The sequence below is a fragment of the Zonotrichia leucophrys genome, chromosome Z, assembly GCF_028769735.1.
Source record: "Zonotrichia leucophrys gambelii isolate GWCS_2022_RI chromosome Z, RI_Zleu_2.0, whole genome shotgun sequence".
Lineage (NCBI taxonomy): Eukaryota > Metazoa > Chordata > Aves > Passeriformes > Passerellidae > Zonotrichia > Zonotrichia leucophrys.
This window is the reverse complement of record NC_088200.1, coordinates 67,051,196-67,074,519: the sequence shown is the minus strand read 5'-3', so window position 1 is coordinate 67,074,519 and position 23,324 is coordinate 67,051,196. Positions and strand designations below refer to the sequence as shown.

The following is a 23,324-nucleotide window of genomic DNA, read 5'->3' as shown; positions in this document are numbered from 1 at the left end:
TGAGCCTTTTCTGCTTAAAAACCAAGCATATCAATTTAAGTTAAATGCAACTAAAGTATTCATATATACATATATATAACTTAAGTATAAACACAACAAAGCACAGTCTTGCAGATCTGTGACCCCTGCATGGCTTAAAGAACCATCAGAACAATTTTCGAACAACTGACAGTAAATCTAAGATCCCACTTTTTTGGCTTCCAAAGTATCATCTCCAGTTTGAAGCACATTAGGTTTTTCCTTTATTTTTTTTTGAGAACATTAATTTTTTCTTTCTCCCTGTACCCTTACACAAAAAGTAATATACACTTGGGCCCTCACACTGTTAAATACATCTTGAAAAAGGAAATCTGAAAATCAGTGAGGTTCGTAACTGTGCATCTTATTCCTGGAAAAACTGTCTTGCAATTCAACAGTGCTTAAAGCCCAGTCACTAGAGTAATGGCAAGATTGTATTTTATAATGACAAGTCACAATGCAATGACTTGTAGCGTAAAAATGTTTGAGTATTATATTCCAGAAATATTTTTTTATTTTGTTTAAAACTCACCCTATTTCCTACTTATTGAAATATCTTAACACAGGCATCCCTGTATCCAGGAAAGACTTCTGATTGAAATTCACCTTCTTCAAAGACAACATATAATAAATAGTTATTTGTTAACGGACACTTACTTTTGGTCGTAGGTTGAACAACCTTGGCTGTTTTTACAAAGGAATCAGAGTCTATCAAAGTAAGAACTAATCTGAGAGGGAAAATTTTAGAAAGCTCATCTATATTTTCTCTGTGCTGCAAACTAAAAGCAAAGAAGAAGAATTAAAGGCAATAGTAGTTTTGTAAAAACTTTGTTTCTTTCCAACTAGACTTGAGTCAACTAGTAGAGGCTCTAGACTCAGGACTTGGTTTTCTTCTTCCTTTTTTAAACCATAACTCACATTCTAACTTGTGTTTTAATTCATTTAGTTAAAGAATGACTTGCAGTGAATTTGATGTTTTAGGGCTTTCAAATACAAAGAATATTCACCTGCCATATAAAATTCTAAATACTGTGGATCAAGGTCAGAAAATGCCTTGGCAAGAATCTGAAATGTACTTTATATCATATGTCATTAATGAGGCCTCCTCAATATTTAAATATGTTACTCATTAGAAGAGGGCTTTATCTTAATGCTTTTTTGCATTACTTCAAAAAACAGTTACAAAATTCATTGGAAAGTTCCTAATGATTTCACAAAAAGGAGCCTTACTCAGAGTACACATCATAGAAGGGAGATAAATACCATCACAGAACTGCAGAATCTTGAAGTCTTAGAGCAAAATGTTACATGTGGGCTGGAAATACTAAGCACCATCTCAGTTTTTTGGGATAACTGTATATGAAATCCATTTTCTCTCTTCAGAATGGTGTGGAGTTACATGATGTTCATAATTTATACCAGGCTCTTGAGGAATCAAGTATACAATTAGGAGGAGCATTAAACACTAAGATAAAGACATGCAATGTGGCTTAGTCGAAGAATTAGTATAGGCAGCATCTGGACCAAATTTTAAACAGGGGTGTCTCTGTGGGTGATTCTTCATTACTGTTGTCACTTGGGTCAGATGTGACCCTGTGCAGTGACCCCCTCCCCTTACCGTGCTTTGGTTCATTGATTTTGTGATCTGCACTTCAGCCTCAAATGAACATTCAGTCTGTGAAAGTAGACTAATGCTAAGTCAAAGTAAAAGCTAAACAACCTTGTAATGTGTCTTCTGATGTGGACCTGAATCACACTGGACCTCTGTTGTCTGAGTTTCACTCTAGTTACATACTGGAGTTCATTGAGACTTTATAGGGTCAATAGTGTTTGGCCCCACTACTAGCTAGCATGGTCGCTGCCTGCAAGGGAGACTGCTTAACCCTCTCAAAGTATATGAGGTCATCCCTATGGTTTTGGTAAACAGCTTGAAAAAACAGCAGGACCACTGCAGCTGGGAGATGACTGGAGGTAATCTGGTCCAAATCCCTGTTCAAGAAGAGGCACCTGCAGACAGTTGCCCAGGACCATGGCCACACAGTTTCTGAGTGTCTCCAAAAGTGGAGATCCAGCACCACTCTGGACAGCCTGTGTCTGGGCTTGGGAAAATATTCCTTGTGTTCTAGTCCTATCACTGGGCAACACAGAAAAGAGATTGGCTTTGTCTTCCTTATACTCTCCCCTCAAGGATTTAGAAACATCTTGAGAAAATATCAAGGAAGTACACTCCATTGTCTAGGGAAAGCAAAAAAGTTGTTATTTCCTAAATTTATTCTTAAAAATTTAATTCATTTTAAGGCAGTGTGATATTTCTACACAGTATATAGTAAAATGAAACAAAATGCCATATTAAAAAAATGTGCAGCTCAGGGAGAAAATTCTGTTTTGAAAGCATATTATATTTTTAAAATAAAATATTTATTAGAAATAACATGTTCAAACAAGTAAAATGACAAAGCTAAGAGGAACCCACTCTGAAAGTGGTACTTTTTTCCCTGCATGCATTGAATTTGAGACAGGGTAAATTCTCTGAATTATTAATTCAGAGAACTTTTTATATCAAAAAAAGAGTTCATAACAATTTCGAATGCTCCTTTGAATCACATAGGTCTAATGTAAGTGTCTTGTGAAATTAAGTACACTTTTTTCCCCCATAAAGAGCTCCAGAGATTATAAATGATAAGAAATAATAATCCAAATGGAAATACAAACATGCTTGCAGCTGTTGTTTAGGGCAAAAGCACTTACAAAGGACTGGGCCTCCAAGTTCAAGACGTTCAGGCAAAACAGCCAAAGGGTCAACAACAAGAAAAGAAAGGCAGTGTTCTTCTTTTGATTTGAATTCTCAGTAGGTTTGTCTGAGGGAACAACTGGGGGGAAAATTTCACCTTTTTACAAATCACCCACCCCACTTAGTGTTTTAATGGTTTGTTACACAAGAACTATCGTTTTATTGGCAGGTTATTAGATTTTGGACCAGTGTCATTTGACTAGGCCAGTATTAATAATAATAATAATGTGGTTTATGCAGTGCAGGGTCAGATCAGTGAAGTGCTGTTAGCAGATGACAGGTTTGATTACCGTTGGCTTTAGGCAAGACATATGGATCCCTTAGGAACAGCAGCACAGGCTGGTGGGACAGTTTGCTGGAAAGGTCAAGAACAGGGATGTCAGTATCAAGGGACAGCACACAGACTGTTCTACAAACTAGCTTTGATAAAGTGAGGTGGTCGAGCTGCCGCGAGCCACGCAGTGTGGTTCCACACACCAGCGCTGCCCAGAAGGGCAGGCTCCATCTCCGGGAAGCAAAGCTCGCTGTTCCTCAGCCAGCACTGATACCCTCAGTGTCAAGCTGGAGTAAAGGGGCTGCATCCCGGAGGACTGGCTTGCAGCTCTGAGACTTCCTGATGCTGCTCTGCTCCCTGGCGCGTGGTGTCATGCAGGCTACAATACCACCTACAGCCCGGCTCCACAGACTCTCCAGGCCACCAAGCTGACTCAAAATGCCACCGTTTTCTTACAGCCCCCAACGCAGTTGCTGTATCCATCACTTGTGGACAGAAGCCGTTGGAAGCCCCCCAGGCCTGACTCTCACCCTTAGCCACAGCACAGACAGCCTCCCCCAGCCCTCTCCACTCTGTTCTGTGCATGTACATTCCAAGTAGTGCCACCAGATGCAGATGAATCTATCAAATGCATGGGGAAGAACCCAGATCTCTAATTCCTTCTGCTAAATCTTGCTACAAAAAATACATTCCCAGATATATTTCAGAGCTGGCACTGTTCTGTCAGTTTTGTAAAGAATTTCTCAACACTAGCATAAGGATATTCAAGCCACACTAAAAATGGATAGATATAGCACAGCTGATGGTAATATTTAACAAATACAATTTTAATGCTAAACTACTTCTAATTTGTTAACTGCAAGGAACAAATAAAGTAAATGGCAATAATTAAAGTAGTTTATTAATCAGGTGCCCTATAAAAAGTAAAAATCAACTCACCTTGATTCTTCAGATTCTGTTTCATCAAAAGAGCTGCAAGTAAAGTGACAGGAAGCTTTGGTTACAACAAAATTAATTTTACAATTAAAACCTCCAAATCCTTTAAGAATCACCAAAGGGAGCAATTTGCTGGTCAGTGGCCACATAATGCCACATAAGAAAATATACATGGGAGATTGTATCATTTTATAACCACCACTATTTGAAAATGACAGCATCCGTTTTACTGTAAGAGATGAATTTCCATCAATCTATCTGTGAAGTGCTGAGGTGTAGTTCCACTGAGGATACTGGCTGATGTCATTAACTGCAAGTGAAAACTACAAGCCTGATAGCTTCTGAGTCACTCTGGACACTGCCCTGTGCCATAGAAACTTCCAAGGATAAAAGGGCCTCAAAATTATCTTCAGGTAAATTTGCCTTTTCACTACTATGGATCCAAACAGCCTGCCCCAAAGTGGAAAAGGGCCATGCGGCTTTCTGGGGAGCAGAATGGTAATGCTTCTGAACTGTCAACCACATCATCTTACATAGTAAAAGAAATTCTGCCTACAAAGCTCATAGCTGCAGATGGTAACAGAGCTTCCAGTTATACTGGTTTGGGTATTTCTGTAGCCCTTAAATTCGTCATCCCAAGATTCCCTTCTGCCACTGGCTAGGAACCCCTCCCAGGGATGGGCAATCGGGTCGCTGGGGTAATGTCATCAGAAAGGTGAAAAAACCTCATTTTTGAACACACAGAGTGAGCTCATAAAATTATCATGGAATGATGCACTATTTTGTGCCGATACTATGATCATAAAACACATGCAAAGGCTTTCCATGCAATTTTACTAAGTGCTTATGAATATCTTACATTTCAGTAGATACTTCATGATCTACAAGAAAGTCATATTTTTCTCATCTAAGCTCTCCTTTGCTTTCCAAGAATATTACATTAAACTTCCCTTCTGTCGTGAACATGCTGGATTTATTTTACGACCTTTTGGGGATATATAAACATACTTAACATGAACCTATTGCCCATTTATTTTACAGTGTTAGAGTTGGCAGCAAGACCATTTTAAGTCAATGGAATTGCATCAGCACTGAGTGGATATGGGCCTTTTGGGCTCCATATATTTTTCAGTAAAGGAGAGCTTACCCACAGCTTTCTGCTTTTGGCAAGGTAGGTACATGACGAACGTTCAGAAAATCGAGAAATATCTTAGGGAGCTCTTCATTTTCTAAAATGACTGTCTGTAAAAAAAAAGGCACAACAGAAACCGAAGTTTAAAAAAATATTTTAGAGATTGCACAGTTCCATTCAAGCTACTAAAACAAAATTTCTCTCTTGCAATACTTTTCAGTTTTCCATTTTTACACCTATTTTGGAATGCCTAATTTTGATAGGAAAACCACAGTTCTCGATGAATCAGCTTATGCTACTACATTCTTTTTCACCTGCCATCACTGGTGCCAACCTATATTCCTCTCAAGCAGAGATGTCTGATTCTGTAACTAAGTTACTGGCATGCTCATTTGTGAATAAAGTTCTGTTTATTTAAAATATAAAACAGCCTCAGCTTAGTGCTTTCATGTTCACCTCACAGAAGACTACCATCTGGCTTGTGAGCAGAAGTCGTCTTCACTTTGTGCAGTTTTATTAATGCACGTCTTGGTAAATGACAACAAGGGAAACTCCCTGCTTGGCTTGACAGGTCAGCTTACAATACACTCCATCCGTATCTGCCCTACGGCTCTGAATGACAAAGCTCTGACCACGCAGCTGCTGGCCAGACTTGCCACATTCTTCCACAACCATGATACAACAGCCACATAATGCCCAGACTACATCCTCTGTTTTTTCCCTAGATGAGATGACCTATAGTTTTCACAAGGCAAAGAAAAACAGTTCATAAATTCAGCTGTCTCACCTGAAAGATAAAGCCCCTATTTCTTTACTGTTCCTACTGACATGCATTCTGAAAACGTGTACTTCACAAGAAAAATTAAGCCATAAGCTTTCTTAAAGAGATTTCCTTCACAAAGGCCTGACCTGAAGTGAATGTATGTATGGAAGAAACTTTACTGGATTTAAAATTAAATTGACTCCTAGAAGCAAAGCTTTCTGTGTTCATCCTGCTCACTTTCCCATCACATGATAGAAGAAATAAATATAGAGAAGAAACAAGTCTGGAAAGACACATTACTCTTACATTCAGAAGGTAACTTACTCCTGCATGTGTATTCTTTTACATTACAATATCACAAGGGAGATACTGGTATATAGAGGATAGCAGGATCATAAAAAAAAAGAAGGGTTGGAAGAGACATCTAGAAGTCATCTAGATTTTATAGCAGGTTTTATAGCAAATGGTTTGGTTATTTGTGTAAGGAAAACCTGCTCAATATTAAAATTACATAAGACGCAATGGACTTAAAAGCATTTAAAACCAAAACTATTTGAAAACTGGATATTTTTTTATTTTACATTTACAAGTCTGAATTCAGAGGCTATACTTTCTTAACAGCTGAGGCCATCACTAAAATGTTTGAATAAAAGTTCAGCAAAAAATGCAGCTTTTGAATTTTTCTGTTCTAGATTTTAAGGGATATAACAAACAAGGAGGTCTAAGATGTTGGTAAGTGTTAAGCCTTTCAGTTCACCTTTATATGAAGATGCTGCATTAAAAATGCCACTCTGTTTGCATTCTGCAAAATCAGCACTCTCCTGCTGAAAAATTTATCCCGTTCTGCATTCACGTTAAGCACAAAAGAAGGTGTGGAGGTAGATGCATATTCAGAGAGTGTGTGAATCGCATAGAAATGTGTATGGCTGGCTCAAATAAAATCATCTTGCTAATTTTATGCGATGAGGAACCGCAAAAAGTTGTAGAAAGATGTTTAATGGCATCCAGTGCTTATGTGCAACTTCATACCTAAACTCTTGACAGCTTTTTCTAAAAGCTGAGCTGCCTGCTGAAGCTGCTGAATGGAGCAGGGAAGAACAGAAGGATACACCATTTTATAAAAGGAAAACTACTGACAGGTCTTACAAGCTTATTTGCTTCTACTTCCACTCACTTGAGAATATCTCATTCTATTTTGGTTTGGGGTTTTTTTTTTTCCCCCACAATATGTATCGAGTCAACCCAAGCTCTGCTAATCTTGGCCTGACCACGTACCTTTCACCAAAAAATGTAAGCAAGTAGTATCCATTTTAGTCTGTTAAGCCATACAGTTTGTTAGTGGTCAATAACTCTGCTTGAGTGATCACTAAACTTGAAAATGTAGAATTTGAAGAGAAGCAAAGGCAATTTTGCACTGCATTGTATTTTTACACCACCTCTGCTGACTGGGAATATTGTAATTTCCAGAATTTTATAAAGGAAGGAATGACTGCATTGACCAAAGGAGGATTTTGCAAGTGATGTAATATAATGTGTCATGGACTTTTAAGCATTAAAAATAAAAATATGAAGTTTACAAGTTAATTATACTAATAGGTGGCAAATTATCTTCTGGCTTGACTTTATTGGCTTTGATTCAACAAGAGGCAAGGACATAATCTTGCCATTTAAAATACACAGTGGAAACCAAGGGAAAGGAGAAAAAAAAAGAAGCCTGATAACAACAACAACAACAACAAAAGAAAAGCCAACAAAAAAACACACAAACCCCAAATCCACCGAACCAACCAATACCAAAATAAAACCTCTAGAAGCACCAACCAGCCACAATGGATTAGGCATGTGCATATAGGAAAAAAAACCTGAAGCATTCTCAGCTTCCTATTTAAGTTAAAACAAATAACTCTTAAATCAGAAATGTTATTATAATTGGCTTAAGTTACCTGGAACAACCCATTACACAAGAGGGTTTTTACTTCTGTCTGAAAACCTGAAAGAAATCCATATTTTTGCAAACCTGACCATCTTTACATGATAGGTGTGCAGAAAAGGAACCAGCAGGTAAAATTCCTCAACCATTACCTATAATTTGTGATGTAATATGCTCAACTGCAGCATTTGTTCAAGTGAATATATGATACTGGCTTGTAGGCATGACTAGCTATCTTGTTTGCTCTGCCGTCAGAAACTGAAAGATAAATATTTTCAAAGAAATAAAAACTCACACTTAGTTCTTTGTAATGTGAATTTTTGTTGCATCCAAATTCTATCAAGATCATAGCAATGAATTTCAAATATGGGCCCCAGAGTGCTAAGTAAGCTAATTTAAGAAAAAATCCTCATGATGTGTATTTCCTTCCTAAACGAAATAAAACTCTCTCTTTCCCCAAAACTAAACATAATACAACCTCTAGCAAGTGATTTGGGAAGTGACTCCAGAAATACATTTTTCAAGTCATTGATTTCAGCTGAACTAAAAGTGCCATATTTTCTTAGAAAATTGTAAAGGGTATTTATCTCTTACTGTCACACTTTAATGAACTACTCTGTGCTTCAGGAGAAAAACCCACAACACAACACAAGGGAAAGTCTGATGTTTACATCAGTAGAAATGTCTTTTTCATTGGAAGGGTGCAATTACTATTATGTAAGACAAATCATAAAATCCCAGATTTTTCTACCTTATCAGTTTCATAAAATCATGTTCCCTAAGGATGTCATTGATTAGTCGCACATGTTCTTTCAGTGACATCTCAAATACTTAATTGTCGGTTATCTTTTCTCCTTCAGTAAGTAAAATACAGTCACAAAATTGCAAAGGGACTTGTTCTGCCTTAACCTTAGCTAGATGCCATCATGCAGTGGAAAACAGTGCTAAAATATCACAGGATAATGCTCTCCAACAAGGGGGACATATAAACAGCATAATGATTTCCCATGAGTTTCCTTTTTAGAAAATTGTCACTAAAGCCAGGGTAAATGGTGACATATCTTCACAGAGGACACTGTGAAATCGAACACTGGCATTCTAGTTAGGCCCAAACCTACTCATCAGCCAATTATAACAGTAACTGAACATCTTGCTGAAAACCTGAACAAGACCACTCTGCTAACCTTCAGAGATCATGCCACAGATATGCAGAATTTTCTATTATTATTATTATTATTATTATTATTATTATTATTATTATTATTATTATTATTATTGCTGGTTTTAATAAAGAAATATTTAAAAATCAATTTCTTACAGTCATCTATCACACTTTCTTGAGGTTGCTGGAAGAACTGTGGGAAAGGGAGAAAAGAGAGTGGGAGCTGAGTTACAGGGTTTTTACAGACTTTTCTATTCAGTCGGGTTTAGTTTGAAAGGCTGTACTGTTAGGGTGAAAAAGTTCATGACAGTTTTTCCTCTCTTCACAGGGAAAGATGCTTCACAATACCTAATTCAGTGGTGCAGCTAAAACGGGGGAAAAGAAAATCAATACATTCCAGCTACAGTAAGTAGGCTGGAGTGTCAGTCTCCACTGGGACCAAAATCCACATCTTTTAGAACATTTTAGAGTCTATATTCTTCTATTAACCTGCTTTTCCCGAACTGCTTTACACAGTCCCATGAAATGGTAAAAAGGTTATCAAAAGAACACATTAGCTAAAAACCAAGTAGACAAAGGAACCAGACTTGAATGATATTAAGCTTTTCTTTTTTAAAGTAATAGCAGATACAATAATGTTTATAATATCCATTGTGAAGAACTATGAAGAAACTCACTCCCTTGTTCAGTGAGGCTTGTTAAACGCTTATTAACTGGGATTTATTCTAAAAAGAATTTCCACTTTTCATTACTACCACAAGTATTCACATATGTAAGAACAGAACAAGGTTATCAAACGTGCTTTAAAACCTGTATAAAGTTTCAAGAAACATGCAAATACATGTACAACAACACAGAGGTGAGGCTCCATACTAACCATGAGCTAATTAACACTCTCACACTGTGCATCAAAGGGAAGTCAACAGTAAGAGTGACATCCATGCAGTGGAGCTTTGAAAGGGAAAAAATACTGACTATAGGGATTATAAGACAAAATCCATCCAATGAAGATCCAGAAGTTCCAACGGAACTATCTGAAATATAATGTAAAGTCACAAGACTTTACAGAAAGAAGGACAGAGGGGAATTGCATCTCTGAACCTCAAGACAGGAGGATACTTCCTGTGAGCTTAAAACTCCCCTTGTATCTCATGAGTGACAAATCCATCTATCACAGTAATCTCAAGCTATGCAAAGGATAAATTAGATGAAAGGGAAGCCAAATAGTTTAAAAGACTACTAGATTGTCAATGGAAATATGTATGCAGAAATTCATGACAGTGTCTATAACTTACACTCCCAAGGCAGCTTACTGATTTTTGTTTAAAAATAGGTCAAAAGATGAGAGCACTTTAGATAGAAAGGTAGCTGAAAACAGTTACAGTTCCAACTAATATTTAACTACTAAGTGAAGACTTGTGGTTAAGCCTACAAATATAACCCATTTCATGTGAAAATAAAATATTGAATTTTTTTTCCAGAAAACTGGGAACATAATTTAGTGGGAGCAAACTGTGAACTTCTCTTCAGTAAAAGAGGAGAATAGTCCTTGAAAGATTAGAAACAAAGTGCAAGAATGGTTCCTTTGAAAAATACAAATGAAAGGAAGCGGTCAATACAATTTCCTGAGACACTGCTCAAAGGATTGGAGGTTAAGACAAAGCTGGATGAGAAATGAAGAAATCAACAGAGCAAAAGGAAAAGAAACAGGCAGAAAGGAAAAAAAAAAGGACAGGCCAAGTTAATGACGTTATAAAAACTTAGCAGGAACAAGAAAGGGTTTTAAAAATAAGTGACAGGAAAAAGTGATACAAAGAGTAAACATATCCACTAATGACAGACACAAAATTAGATGCTAATTTCAAAATGTGTAAATTGAAGTATTTTTCAGAAGTAATCAACCACTGGGGACGTGAAAAATTAACAAGTAATAAAGACAATGTGAATAGTGGTGGTGATAACAAACGTGCAGGAATACCTTAGATAACTCTCTCTCCCTCTCTCACTATATATATATATATAAATCAGTAGATCCAGAAAATCTAGGAAGATACAGAAATTCTATAGTTAGGCTTGGAAAAGTTCTCTCAAGAGTACAGGGGAAGAAGGCTTATAAAAAAGCAACCATATTTACTATTACCATACACAGTAGATTGCAGTATTGTTTTCTAAAAGCTTAAAAGAACTAAATACAAATATGCTATCATTAAAAAAAACCCCGCTGAACATTAAGGAGAAGCAAGGTGCCTCACTTACCCAGTCCCTCTCCCAGGGCAAGATCCAACTGGCAGTGCCATGGAGCACCAGGATGCTCACCTGAGACAGACAGCATCTGAGATCTCTTACACAACCCCCCAGACCAACAGAGTCACTGGTAAATGCCAGAATTTCCTCATAAAACACTCTAGGTACAAACCAGCCACGAGAACGGCCTGCACACAGCACAATTCATATTACCAGAAGTGCATGTATTTTCCCTGTTCACGAAGTTTCTGCTGTTCACTACCAGAGCTTTATGAGACATCAGTTATCTATAAATTATCTATAATTTACATTTTGGAAAACATAAAGGAAAAAGATCACCAAGACAAATAGAGAAAAAAGAAAAAGAAAGATAAGTAAGAAATGTAGTTGCAAAATATAACACCAGGGAAATTTCAAAATGGATATGTTTTTGCTTTCTGTCAGTCAGGTACTGCCCTCCTTCTATGCTGATCCTTGTGCATCAGCGAGAACGTTGCATGAGAAAAAGAAGCAAAACCCTGCAACACATCTGACCAGGTAATTAAATACTATCAAAAATACATAATCTACTTTAAAGTGGAAATGTCAGTTCTACATTTTTCAAATTTGCAAGTCCTAACCTTCTTCCTCTAAATATTAGGGTTTAGTGTACATCCCTGTCTACTTAATATGTGACAACCATCTTAGAATTATAGACTTATTTAGGTGGTAAAAGGTCTTTAAGACCAACCCTTACCCAGCACTGCTGAATCCATCACTAAATCAAGTTCCTAAGTGCCATGTTTATGTCTTTTAAATAAATACCTCCAGGGATGGTGACTCAACTGCTTCCCTGGACAACTTGTTCCAATGCTTGACAACCTGTTCTTTAAAGGAATTTTCCCTCACATCAGATCTAAACCTCCCCTGCCTAAATAGAGGCCATTTCCTCTTATCCTGCCACTTCTTATCTGAGAGAGGAGACCAACCCCCATTCTGCCACAACCTTCTTTCATGTAGTTGTATAGTGATCAGGTGCCCCCTGAGAAAAATTTTCTCTGGGCTAAATCTGCCCAGCTCCTTCAGCTGTTCCCCAGAGGACTTGTGCTCCAGACCCTTCACTAGCTCCACTGCCCTTCTCTGGACATGCTCCAGTGCCTCAATGTCCTTGACTTGAGGGGCTCAGATCTGAATGCAGGATTCAAGGTGTGATTGTGATTCAAGGCGTCACCAGTGTCCAGTACAGGGGAACAATCCCTGCCCTGCTCCTGTTGGCCACACTATTGTGGACACAGGCCAGGATGCCATTGGCCTTCTTGGCCACCTGGGCACAGCTGGCTCATGTTCAGCTGATGTCAACCAGCACACCCAGGTCCTTTTCTGCTGTGTAGCTTTCCAGCTTCTCTGTCCCTAGCCTGTACCAATGCAGGGGGGCTGTAACACCTCAAGGGCAGGACACGGATCTTCGCCTTATTGAACCTCATCCAGCTGGCCTCAGCCCATCAATCCAGCCTGTCCAGATCCCTCTGCAGAGCCTTCCAGCAATCAACACTGCTACCCAACTTAGTGTCATCTGCAAACTGACACAGGGTGCACTTAATCCCCACATCCAGATCATGGATAAAGACTTTACACAGGGTTGTCCCCAGCACTGAGCCCTGGGGATCAGCACTTGTGAGTGGCCAGAAGCTGGATGTAACTCCATTCACCTCCACTCTCTGGGCCTGGCTGTCCAGCAAAGAGTATGTCTGTTCAAGACATGAGCAGCCATTGTGAAGCTATCAGCATTCATGACTGTGAGATTTACACTCAGAATACCCACTGTACACTTCCATTGTCCCTTGCTTTTGAATCCTCATCAAAGCATTTCCATTGTTGAGATCATAAAACACACAGAAAGGTATTTGCTTTTAACAGTAACACATCAGCAGGAGCACAGTATTCCTTCAAAGAAAACTTATTCATTTCTGGATTAACAATGGTGTATACTATCTTGTTTATATCTGCATTAGAACCAGAGAACTAAAAAAATTACAATAATAATGATGATGACAGTAACAACAATAGCAATAGTAATAATAATAATGATGATAGCAATAGAGTACCATGAGAGAACTGAGTATTAAAGTGATATCCCTGTACAAGGAAAATAGTAATAACAATAAGGAGTAGAATTATTGGCAACAAAGATATACACATGTGAAGGGAAACATATCATGGAACTGCTGTGACTGAAACAGAGAGACTCTGGATATATGGTTACTGACTATAAATAACAACAGAGGAAAGAGACCCTGTTTCAATACCTACTGCAGCCCTTGAAAGGTCAGAGCCGACTTTCACTTCTAAAAAGCTTTCCACAAACCACACCCACCCCACCAAAAGCCTTAAGGCAAACTCAGCAAAGATAAATAAGTTGTTACAAGATCCTTACAAAGATAAATAAGTTGTTACAAGATAGGTTAGGAGAACACTGCTCCGAGTGATGCATACTGGAAAAAATGTAACAAAACAATGATAGACTTTAGAACGGCCATTAGCAATTGGGGGAGTGAGTTGCTGATGGCTATAATAGCAGTTTCACTTTTTAGCTTCATGAGGAATCTCCCACAGCTCTAACTCATTTTGCTGGCTTGGCTCAGAAGGGAAGAGACAGATGTTTGCTAAGGTCTGAGGAACTTATCTATGAAAACAAGTCTCACTTTCCACAAGAATGACAATTTCATGCAAATCTTGTATCAAAATTTAAAAGTCATCTGAGCATGATTTTCTCATCTGCATTATTTCTACAAGACACTGTAACAAAAATGCTATTCAACTCTACAATAACTTCTTATTTTGTATCTCTGACATTTTCTTGTCAGATGTTTTGGGTCAGGGTAAACTCTTGAGAAATGATTCTACATTCCCTTTGAAACTAATTAGACTAAGCAGCAGGTACCCACTCTGAAGTCCAAACAAGAGAATGTAGAAAGCCCAGGGAATTCACTTCACCTGGGGTTAATGAACTCAATTGTGTCATTTTTGCAGAGGTAAAACAGGGGTAACATAGCTGGCGAAATATATTTAGGTTTATATAGTGGTGTTTTTTGGGTTTTGTTTGTTAGTTTTGAGTGTTGGTAGCCCTTTCAGCACAAAACACAGTGTTGAATAAGTACTCCAGGCTGTTTCGTAATGTTGGAAGTGTAGTTACAATCAAATTGGCAAGCTTTATTTTAAAAATTCTGAAGCTTACTTCAATTTTAGTCAACAAGAAAATACATGCTGTGTGCAAGACATTTACTTACCTTAATTAGCAAAAGAAAGGTAAAAAATCTGTGCGTAGGGCTGAGTTTTTTGGTTGGGTTTTTTTGCGTCTGAATAGTTAATATACTAACAATTTACTCTGATATCTTGATTCTGTACTTGAGGGGTGATTGCTAACAATGGCAAAGAAGCACAAAGTATATTGTGACCACTGACAAACTTAGAAATGGAGAAAACAAAACTGGAAATCAGTCTGGAAATCAGTCCTAAGAGTACAGATAGATATCACAGGTATAGAACTAGAATTTGAATGTATTTGTTTAAATTTGTGAAAGCAAAGGGCCTTCTCCTAGCAAGAGAAAACCTTGTTTAAAAACACACACTTATCCATGTTCTTTGTATTAACTGCTGTTTGTAAACATTCTTATGTTTCAAACATTTCCATAGCCCCACAAGTGAGCAAGACCAAATCAACTTAGAACAATGCAATAAATGCTGTGCTGATAGTATTAGCAATTGATTAAAAAACATCTGTTTTCCTTGCTTTGAAAAACACTCATAAGGAATGTCTACTATGTATTGGAACCAACAGGTTAAAGTCAAAGATACAAATAATGTCTTCTTGCCTGCTTATGCTATAGAAACATCATAAGAAATGGTCAAGATGTAATGACACTTAAATATATGGATATTAAAGCATAAGACAGCATTTCATAAATTACACAAGCAAACTGAAATCAATGCCAGAGAGAACAGAAGTACATTTTTAACAGATGCTGATATGCATGTTTAAATTAAATTCTTGATAAGTAATTAACTCTGCTCACTAATAACTAACTCTGCTTGACAATATTTTGCCAGGGGTCATTACTCAGTCATTATTTTCATTAAAAAGAAACACGATACAAAAGAAATAGAGGACAGTAGAGCAGTCATAATGGAGTAAATTATTTAATTTTATTTTCCTAAATAATCTAAGAACAGGAAAATGCTCAAGACTGTCCAAAAGCAACAGTAAGCATTTCTTGCAGTAAGTCACTGCAGAACAGTCAGTTGAGCAAGAAAGGCTTTAATATGAAACACTTGTCCAGTTTTGTCACCACGTGTCTGAATTTAGCTCTCACACTACAACACTTGTGGATCTTGACAGATGGGTTATTTCTATGTGAAAAGAGACTGATTAAGGACTGTACCCTGATCCTCAACATCACCCTGTAAACTACTCTGTCAGGAATAAGACTACAAATTAATTAAAATGTTTTGTCTTAGAACAAACATGCCTATACTGCATTTGCTGACATCCTCTTCTATCACATATCTGCATTTTTTTAAAATCTGCCAAAGAATTAGAGATCTTGTTCATGCCAAAATTCTGCATTAAATATCATTCCACATACATTTTCAGAGAAAGCTGACTTTGTCATGCCTGCATGTCCTCCATTACAGGAGAGATCCAGCAGCAAATTATTAAATTCTGTATTCTTCAGTTAAATTACCTGTTTGCATAATCAATCCCAACATATTGCAGTATGATTTTGTCTTGCTATGAATCAACAGTCTTTACACAGGTAGGACCAAACATGTATAAATCAAAAAACCACAGCAGTTAAGACTAGTGGTGTGGAGCCTGAGATGCTAAATTCTGGCTATTTAAAAAATCTTAAGTACTTGCTTGCTCAAGATTTCAATCTGCATCAGGAATTAATGTCATCAGAACTGCCAGAACTGGACAAAGTAATTCCCTTCCTCTGCAAACACAGAACTCCTGCTTTTCGTTTGCACAAGACTTCCCTGTTTTTCTTGTAGAAAGCCCACAACCATAAAAAAATCCTCATAACCCCCCATTCTTCCTTTTTTCACTCCTGCCACCCTGGCAAAAAAAACCTCACCTCTCTTTCAGAGAAATGAGCATGCCTTGTTACATGCTGCTCTGTAACTATAGGAGCAAATCAATAGCAGCTGAATGCCATCTGCTTCGGGCAGCAGAACAGCACCAAAAGTGTGAGCAATGCATCTTCCCTTATTGAAAGGTTATTTTATGCAAGTAAACAATTCATCGTCTTCTTGCACGCTTGATGCTCATTTACCACTTTTGATCAATAAAATATGCAAAACAACAAAAAAATTGAATCCTAAGAGTAGTTCTGATGCCAGTGTGATAGGTAATCAATACCAGGTCTCTGTTCAGTAAGGCAGCCAGTAGGGTAACTCCTTTGTTGTATGAACCCAAGAGAAAGTGTGGAAATGTGTCTCATACTTATAAAACGCAATAAAAGAGTGAACAACACAACTTCTATCCTGGAAATTAAAAAAAAAAAAAAAAAAAAAAGGGAGCCACTATTTTAGTTGTGTTTTCCCCCTAACTATCAAACGTTACTAATGTCAACTTGCTTGATCCTTTCTTGCAAAGAATCAGCTGTTATGGTGTTGCTAGAGCTCCACTATCATTACACAGATATTTGGTTAAATTGTAGTCATTACAACTGGACAACAAACCCTCTTCCTTCTGAAGCTGCTCTCTACCTTATTAAGCCTCAGTTTTCAATGTATTTATGGTTCAGGTGAACTCAGTTTTTCTGTTAAAAACAAACTGCTATGGGAATTTCTTCTGCACAGTGTTTCTTTTAGTCAGACCACAAACTGCCTTATTACATTAAGCCTCTTGACAATTGATTCGAGTAGAATACTTCTCTCCCAACAAAGAAAACAACATCATTTTTACAGATACTGCAGAACAAAACCTCCAATTTAAACAGTTTCCTAAAATAACATAAAATACTTGAAATAACAGCTGCTCCCCACAAATGCTCTCTAGTTTAGTGTACCAGATATCCTAACATTAAAAAAAAATTAAAATTTCTCTCTCCTTTGAAGAGCAATTTTACAGATTGTATCACAAAGCCACAAGTTAAGCTGCACACTCTGTATTCTGATTCACACTTCACACCAAATTCTCTTCAATCTTCTTTCCTGCATATTTCTAGAAACACAATTATCTGGGTATGTGACCTTTACATACATTTGGTTATTTGAACTGAAAAAAAAAGCTTGATATTCTTCTGTAAAAGAGTATCTTATGCAGGGCTTTCATTTAAGACAACTAATCAGTACAATTGAAAAAAAACCCAAAAAACTTTGATTTTTAAAATATTTGCAATGCAAAGACATTTTCCAATGCACAGGCTTTGAGAAAAGTTCTATTAAAATAAAACCAAGAAATACTGAATAAAACCCTATTTCACCCTAAGATTATAACCAAACAGTAACTTGTAGTCAAGCAGCAGTACGTCTACAAAGGAAAGGCAAAAAAAATTCTCTCATTAGCAGTTCAGTTCTCATTATTATTGCAAAAAGAAGGCAACTGGAAGAACATATCTGTAAATCAATGTGTACAGAATTTTTAAGGAATTACTGGTAATTAAAAAATAACATATTCACACATGTGGAAAAAGTCCCTCTGAACAATCAATGAAACTTACTGAATGTAAGATAGATTTGGGATTAGAATTTATTTAAATAGGTGAATTAGAGGCAGGTTTATAAGCTACAGTTAAAAATTTTTCTTTTATTACCTTGTAAGACCCCAAACATTTGTAGTGGTAACAAGCAACCACCCCCTTCTGTATAATGTAGTTTGGATCATGTTCCTCCTGCATCCCTTCTTCAAAAGTGCTTATGAGTTTATATGAACTTCAATATATCGCTTGCACACATTTATAGAAGCCAAAACAACTTTGATCAAATTAATAATACAGAACATAGTAGTGAAAGTGCAGTAGCTTGGAGTCAATGACCCAACTAGCAGCAAGGGTATAATTTAAAGTCAGAAATTTCCAGTGCATGCACCGTTAGCCACAGTGAACCTGTTACTGCTCTAAAGGGAATTGTTTGCCTCTTATTAGATTTTCTACAGCACAGCCATAAGTGATAAATGTACTGCTGTACTCACTGTCAAGTTAATCAATGCTGCCAAAGTTTTGTTGACCTAACAGTAATCCATAAAGTGAGCGGCATTTTCTCTATCCCTATGACATCTCGGTCCTCAGTGGGGATACAAATCTTACAACAGCTTCTCAAAAAGAAAAAAAACAAAAACAAAGCAAAGCAGGGGGAAAAAAGATATTTTCAAAATTCTATCTTTAAATTAGCAGACTGTGAGAATGCCTTGCTTCTCTGACAAATTGCTTAAAAATGATGGCCATACAATGGAATCAGTTTGATGACTAAAATAGTAGCAAATGGATGACTTCATGGAGGATAGAGCCTTGCCTGCTAAAGAGAAGGTAAAAAACAGCTTCATGAGTCTTTCACAGGAACAGCTGTGAACACGATTTACATGTAACTATAGATTAGTGCACTGGTTGGAACAGAACACATTGCAGCAATTCTGAAGACAGTAATGTGAAAACAATAATAAAAAATCACCACCAATAAAACTTGTCTATTGCTGTGTCTAGCTGTAATTCACAGTCCATGTGAGGCATCACCACTAGAAAGACGAAAAAGTCAGGAAACAATCCCTGGTAGAACAAGCTGCTCTATAAACAAACTGCTGCCATGCTCTCAGAAGCAATTATAGACGTATGAAATATGAATTGCCATTGATTTTTCTCCTAGAGGTCACTCTGCTCCATGTTTTACGCAGTCTAGGCATTTATTTGGGTGGCAAACTGACAAGTTTTAACAGAATTAACAGAGCAATGTAATCCTTGCTCAATCACAGGTACTTCATTATGGTTCTACTCCTTGACACTTGTCCCTCCCAAAACTCACCAGCAAGAGAGTCCTTCATAAAAGTGAGGAACGATGCAATTACTTGGGAAAAGAGACCATCCTAACTTGGTCAGCGAATGCGTATTTACCTTTCTGTGCTGATGGCACACAAGTGGCATCAGCTGGAAGGCTGCACTTGTCACACCATAGCAATTCTGTGAACAATGTTCTGATTTGGTTAAAAACTGTCCACATTCTTGTTATTGAAAGAGGGATAACTTCTCCAAAACAGAGAAAAAATATTGCAATTTAGCCTGCTAACAGAAGCAGAAGAGTAATCTGTACTTCCATTAAAAATTATCATAACATTAGAATGCTGCAAGAATGCCAAGATGTTCACTATAAATCCCATATTCTTGATGCTATATTCTCACTTAGCAACTACTTGATGTTCCTCACTCAGCAACCAGAGAACTACTTAATTATGGTCAGTAAACCCCACAAATGAGGCTGAAACTGAGTATCACAGATTAATGAATCATACATATATTCTGGCATTTTACACAGCAATCTTCCTTATTTCTATTACTCACTTTGGCACATATATTTGGTCTCCATGTTTTCCATACAAGAAGAATTTGTAAAAAAATGTGGTGTTGCACCTTTTCTTCCCAGTGGTTATTATTTCTCTGAAGGCTCTAATATACTTTTTAAGAAAGCTGTGGCATCTGAAGCTAGGTAAAAGTGTTATTTAAGTCCCACCTCGTGGTGCTTCAATGAAAAGGCAATATAGTACTATATAGAGTGGTACAGAAAGATTAATCAAACTCTAGACTCCATGATGAGCAAATAAAAGCGAGTATGCCACCAGATGTGGATGAAGTGTAACAGTTCAGAAAGGATTTATAGTAGATCTGAAATCCACAAAACACCTATCATTGTCTCTTGACTGGCCACAGAGATGACCTTCAATACATGATCATCAGAAGACAATACTAAACTGACATGTAGATTGAATTGAATAAGATTGAATAAAGTCAAAGGGACAAAATTAAATATCAGGGGAAAAAAAACCAGAACAAAAAAAGGTTGAAAGATGGAGAGCTGAAAGAGTCTGAAGTTGAAAGAATCTGCTATAGATATAAAAAAAAGATAATATAGTGGTTATAACTGGCAAATATGCTGCAGGAAAAATAATTTACATGTCTCCATACACACAGTAACAAACCCATCAGTCTAGTCTAATAACAGACTTCTCTCTGACTTCCTTGGTGAACATCACTGCTCCGAAAAACTGGGCAAAAATAATTGACAAACTAAAGAAATTTCTATTATTTTTGAAATATTTGCCACTTAAAATTTGGGTTGAGATGTCAAGCCTGGCTGCTGGATCTCTTCACTGAAATGCTGTTTATACTTTTACATTAATAATACAATTCCTGAGTTTCTGCATTGAACTCAGTTATCAAGAGCCTCCTATAATATTAGAGGGCAAATTTGTCATAAAACCTGCTAATCTTTATTTCCAATACTATGAAAAGACCTCAATATTCTGTGGTAACTTACTCCTGCAGTACCTGTTCTTGTAATTCCAGCACTTAAAACTGGATAACTAATTCAGGTCACATAATTAAACTTGCCTGAATTTGATTAATTATAAAAAAATTCCCCCTGTAAGGCAAGTAAGCACTACTGCATGGCATTTAAATACAATATCATTACAGAAACACAAATTGCTTCTTAACTGTGAAGTTATACAACTGCTGCTGTTGAAAACTATTAGCGCATATCATTGTTTGACCTTGACTGAGTCCAAATACACTGAGAAACGTCTGATGGGATAATGTGGAGATGGTTGCTTAAATGCTGCTGGTTGCAAGATTGCAGACTCTGAATTCTGTGCATGGCCATTGTTCCTCCACACTCTCCCGTGGCTTTGTGCGTGCTTTTCTTTATGAGTGTTACACCAGAAACCCTTCCCACTGAACTATGTGTGAGAGCTGGATCCCACAGTGAAAGTGCACTTGGAGATCTGAATGCCTCATCCGGAGAAACTAAGAGAAGTTTCACCTGTCTAATTTCTTCATCATTTTTGGGAGATAATCTGAGGTTTTCAGAATCCAGCATTAAGGAGAAGCTGCTCAGAATACTATGGTTACACAGAGTACAGCTGTGATCTTATTCAGGTGTGACTTGCCAGCAAGGATACAAAGAAAAATACTGTAAATTACCTGTATTCAAAGTTCTGTGTCTGTCAAAGCATGCATGTTATCATCAGTTCATGAGCTGCTATGACAGCATACTATCATGGTTATGAATGTTGAATTCCTCTAATGATGAATGATATTCCAGAAATAAAAAAATATGAAGTTCAAAAAATGGAGGATGAACTCTCCCAGTCAGATACACATAAGTGGAATGACATTTTCTCAGAAGGTTTTATTGGGAAAGTTATCACTGACCTTTTCATTTTCCTAGAATAGTTGTACCCAGTGGGTTGCAACAGCATAAGAAATAAGATTTTTATCCAACCATTTTAAAACTGTAATTCTGCAAAAGTAGACTCCAGCTGTATTGCTGCTGTAAAGGCCAGAGATGCACCACACAAACTGATGCTCTAACAGAGCAGTTTTAAAAGTTGTGGCAGCTGGTATATTTGTGCTGTCAATTTATAGGAATGATGTCAACACACAGAGCAGCAATACAACTTACCTAGCCAAGGTAGTTGTACAAAAACTGAAGAAATCAGTCTATTTCATGTGCCCCCTTCTTGATGGAGTAGATTACTCCAAAGCAGAGTATACAAAACAATTACCAACAAGCAAAAATTTTGTAAACAATTTAAAACGTATTTATACTTGAAGTGTATAAGTTTACTTCAATATCTAAGGTGACAGAGAGACTTTCTCCTCATGATGATGTGTGCTGTCAAAATGCTGACACCAGCATTCAGGTGCTTTTTCTATTTTGTCATTAAGAGAAACATCCAGAGGATGCAGAATGATGTTTGCACCATGTGGACCACTGCAATTTGGCATGCACAGGCAGCTGGAAGAAAGGAACAACCATCCAAAAGGCAAAGGAACACAAACCTGTACTAAAAGGGAATCAAAATACAGTGTGTAAGCTAAGTGTCTGCCAAACACAGGGGTTACTGATTATTAACATAAGCAAAGCACACTTGGAGATTACTGTGTCTACAAACACAAGTGATGAAGTATATGCAGGGCTTTCTTATGCTTTAGATGCAATTAGAGTAAATCTTCTGATGTTTCTGAATTGTATGATCTGTGTTTCTTCCATGTCTTTTATTTCTGTATCACATATAAAATTTTCCTTTGTGCTTAGTGGCTACTCTCAACTCAGTTTTGCTGCATCAGTGCTTCTTACTGCTTTACGTAAAATTTGCATTCATTGATAATGTTGGTTCAGCCTAACTGTTATACTGAGCTTTGAACTAATTGCTCTCAATTAATCTGTTCCACTCTTTGATAGCTTATTTATCAGATTGGTAAAGATAGATTTAATGGTGCTTGCTGGAAACAAGTTCTTTAATTGGAAATACCTGAGTGCTTAGCTCACTTCGTGCTCTGGCAATTAAGGACAATTTGGAAAAGCGTTTTTCCCCCTACCTGATTAGATATCCAAAGAAGCAGACAAAACAAATGACAACACCACCTAGCAATATTGGTTAAAAATAAAAGCCCAGCAGCCAAATTACTTACTATGAGAAATGCGAACCATCCCCATCAATTCCAATGCTGTGTTACATTCATTTTGCTGTATCTTTGCCACCCAAGTAGGTAAATGGCAAAATTTCTTTCAAAATGCATAGCTCTATGCCTGCCTCTATACAATTATCCCTTTCCACAAATAAGCCAAATCAACAGAAGAAATTATTTTTCTTGATTAAGCTCCCACATTTCTCTTGGGATGAAACAAAACAAACAATTAATCTTTCCTTATTTGTTCTCAGAAGAACCTGCATCCCTTAAATGTACAATAACCAGGGTACCTGTGGCAGGCAGTCGGCAGCAATTAGGCTTGTGCTGAAAACGAATGGACTAGAGTCAGAATGCCTAATCTGCTGAGAGTTTCTACAGGAGGGCAAGGTTAGACCAGGAAAATTCCCTTGC

General features: G+C 37.2%; 1 protein-coding gene across 2 annotated transcripts in view; it reads right to left on the bottom strand.

The window, feature by feature from the left end:
* The window catches only part of SNX24 (sorting nexin 24), an 86,716-nt gene that overhangs the window by 2,319 nt on the left and 61,073 nt on the right, over window positions 1-23,324 (bottom strand). For both annotated transcript variants that reach the window (XM_064735395.1, XM_064735397.1), the window contains exons 4-6: window positions 5,167-5,261; window positions 4,023-4,055; window positions 3,100-3,164 (exon numbers count right to left, since the gene is read on the bottom strand). In XM_064735395.1, the coding sequence (XP_064591465.1) occupies window positions 3,100-3,164; window positions 4,023-4,055; window positions 5,167-5,261 (193 nt within the window). The remainder of the gene's footprint in view (window positions 1-3,099; window positions 3,165-4,022; window positions 4,056-5,166; window positions 5,262-23,324) is intronic.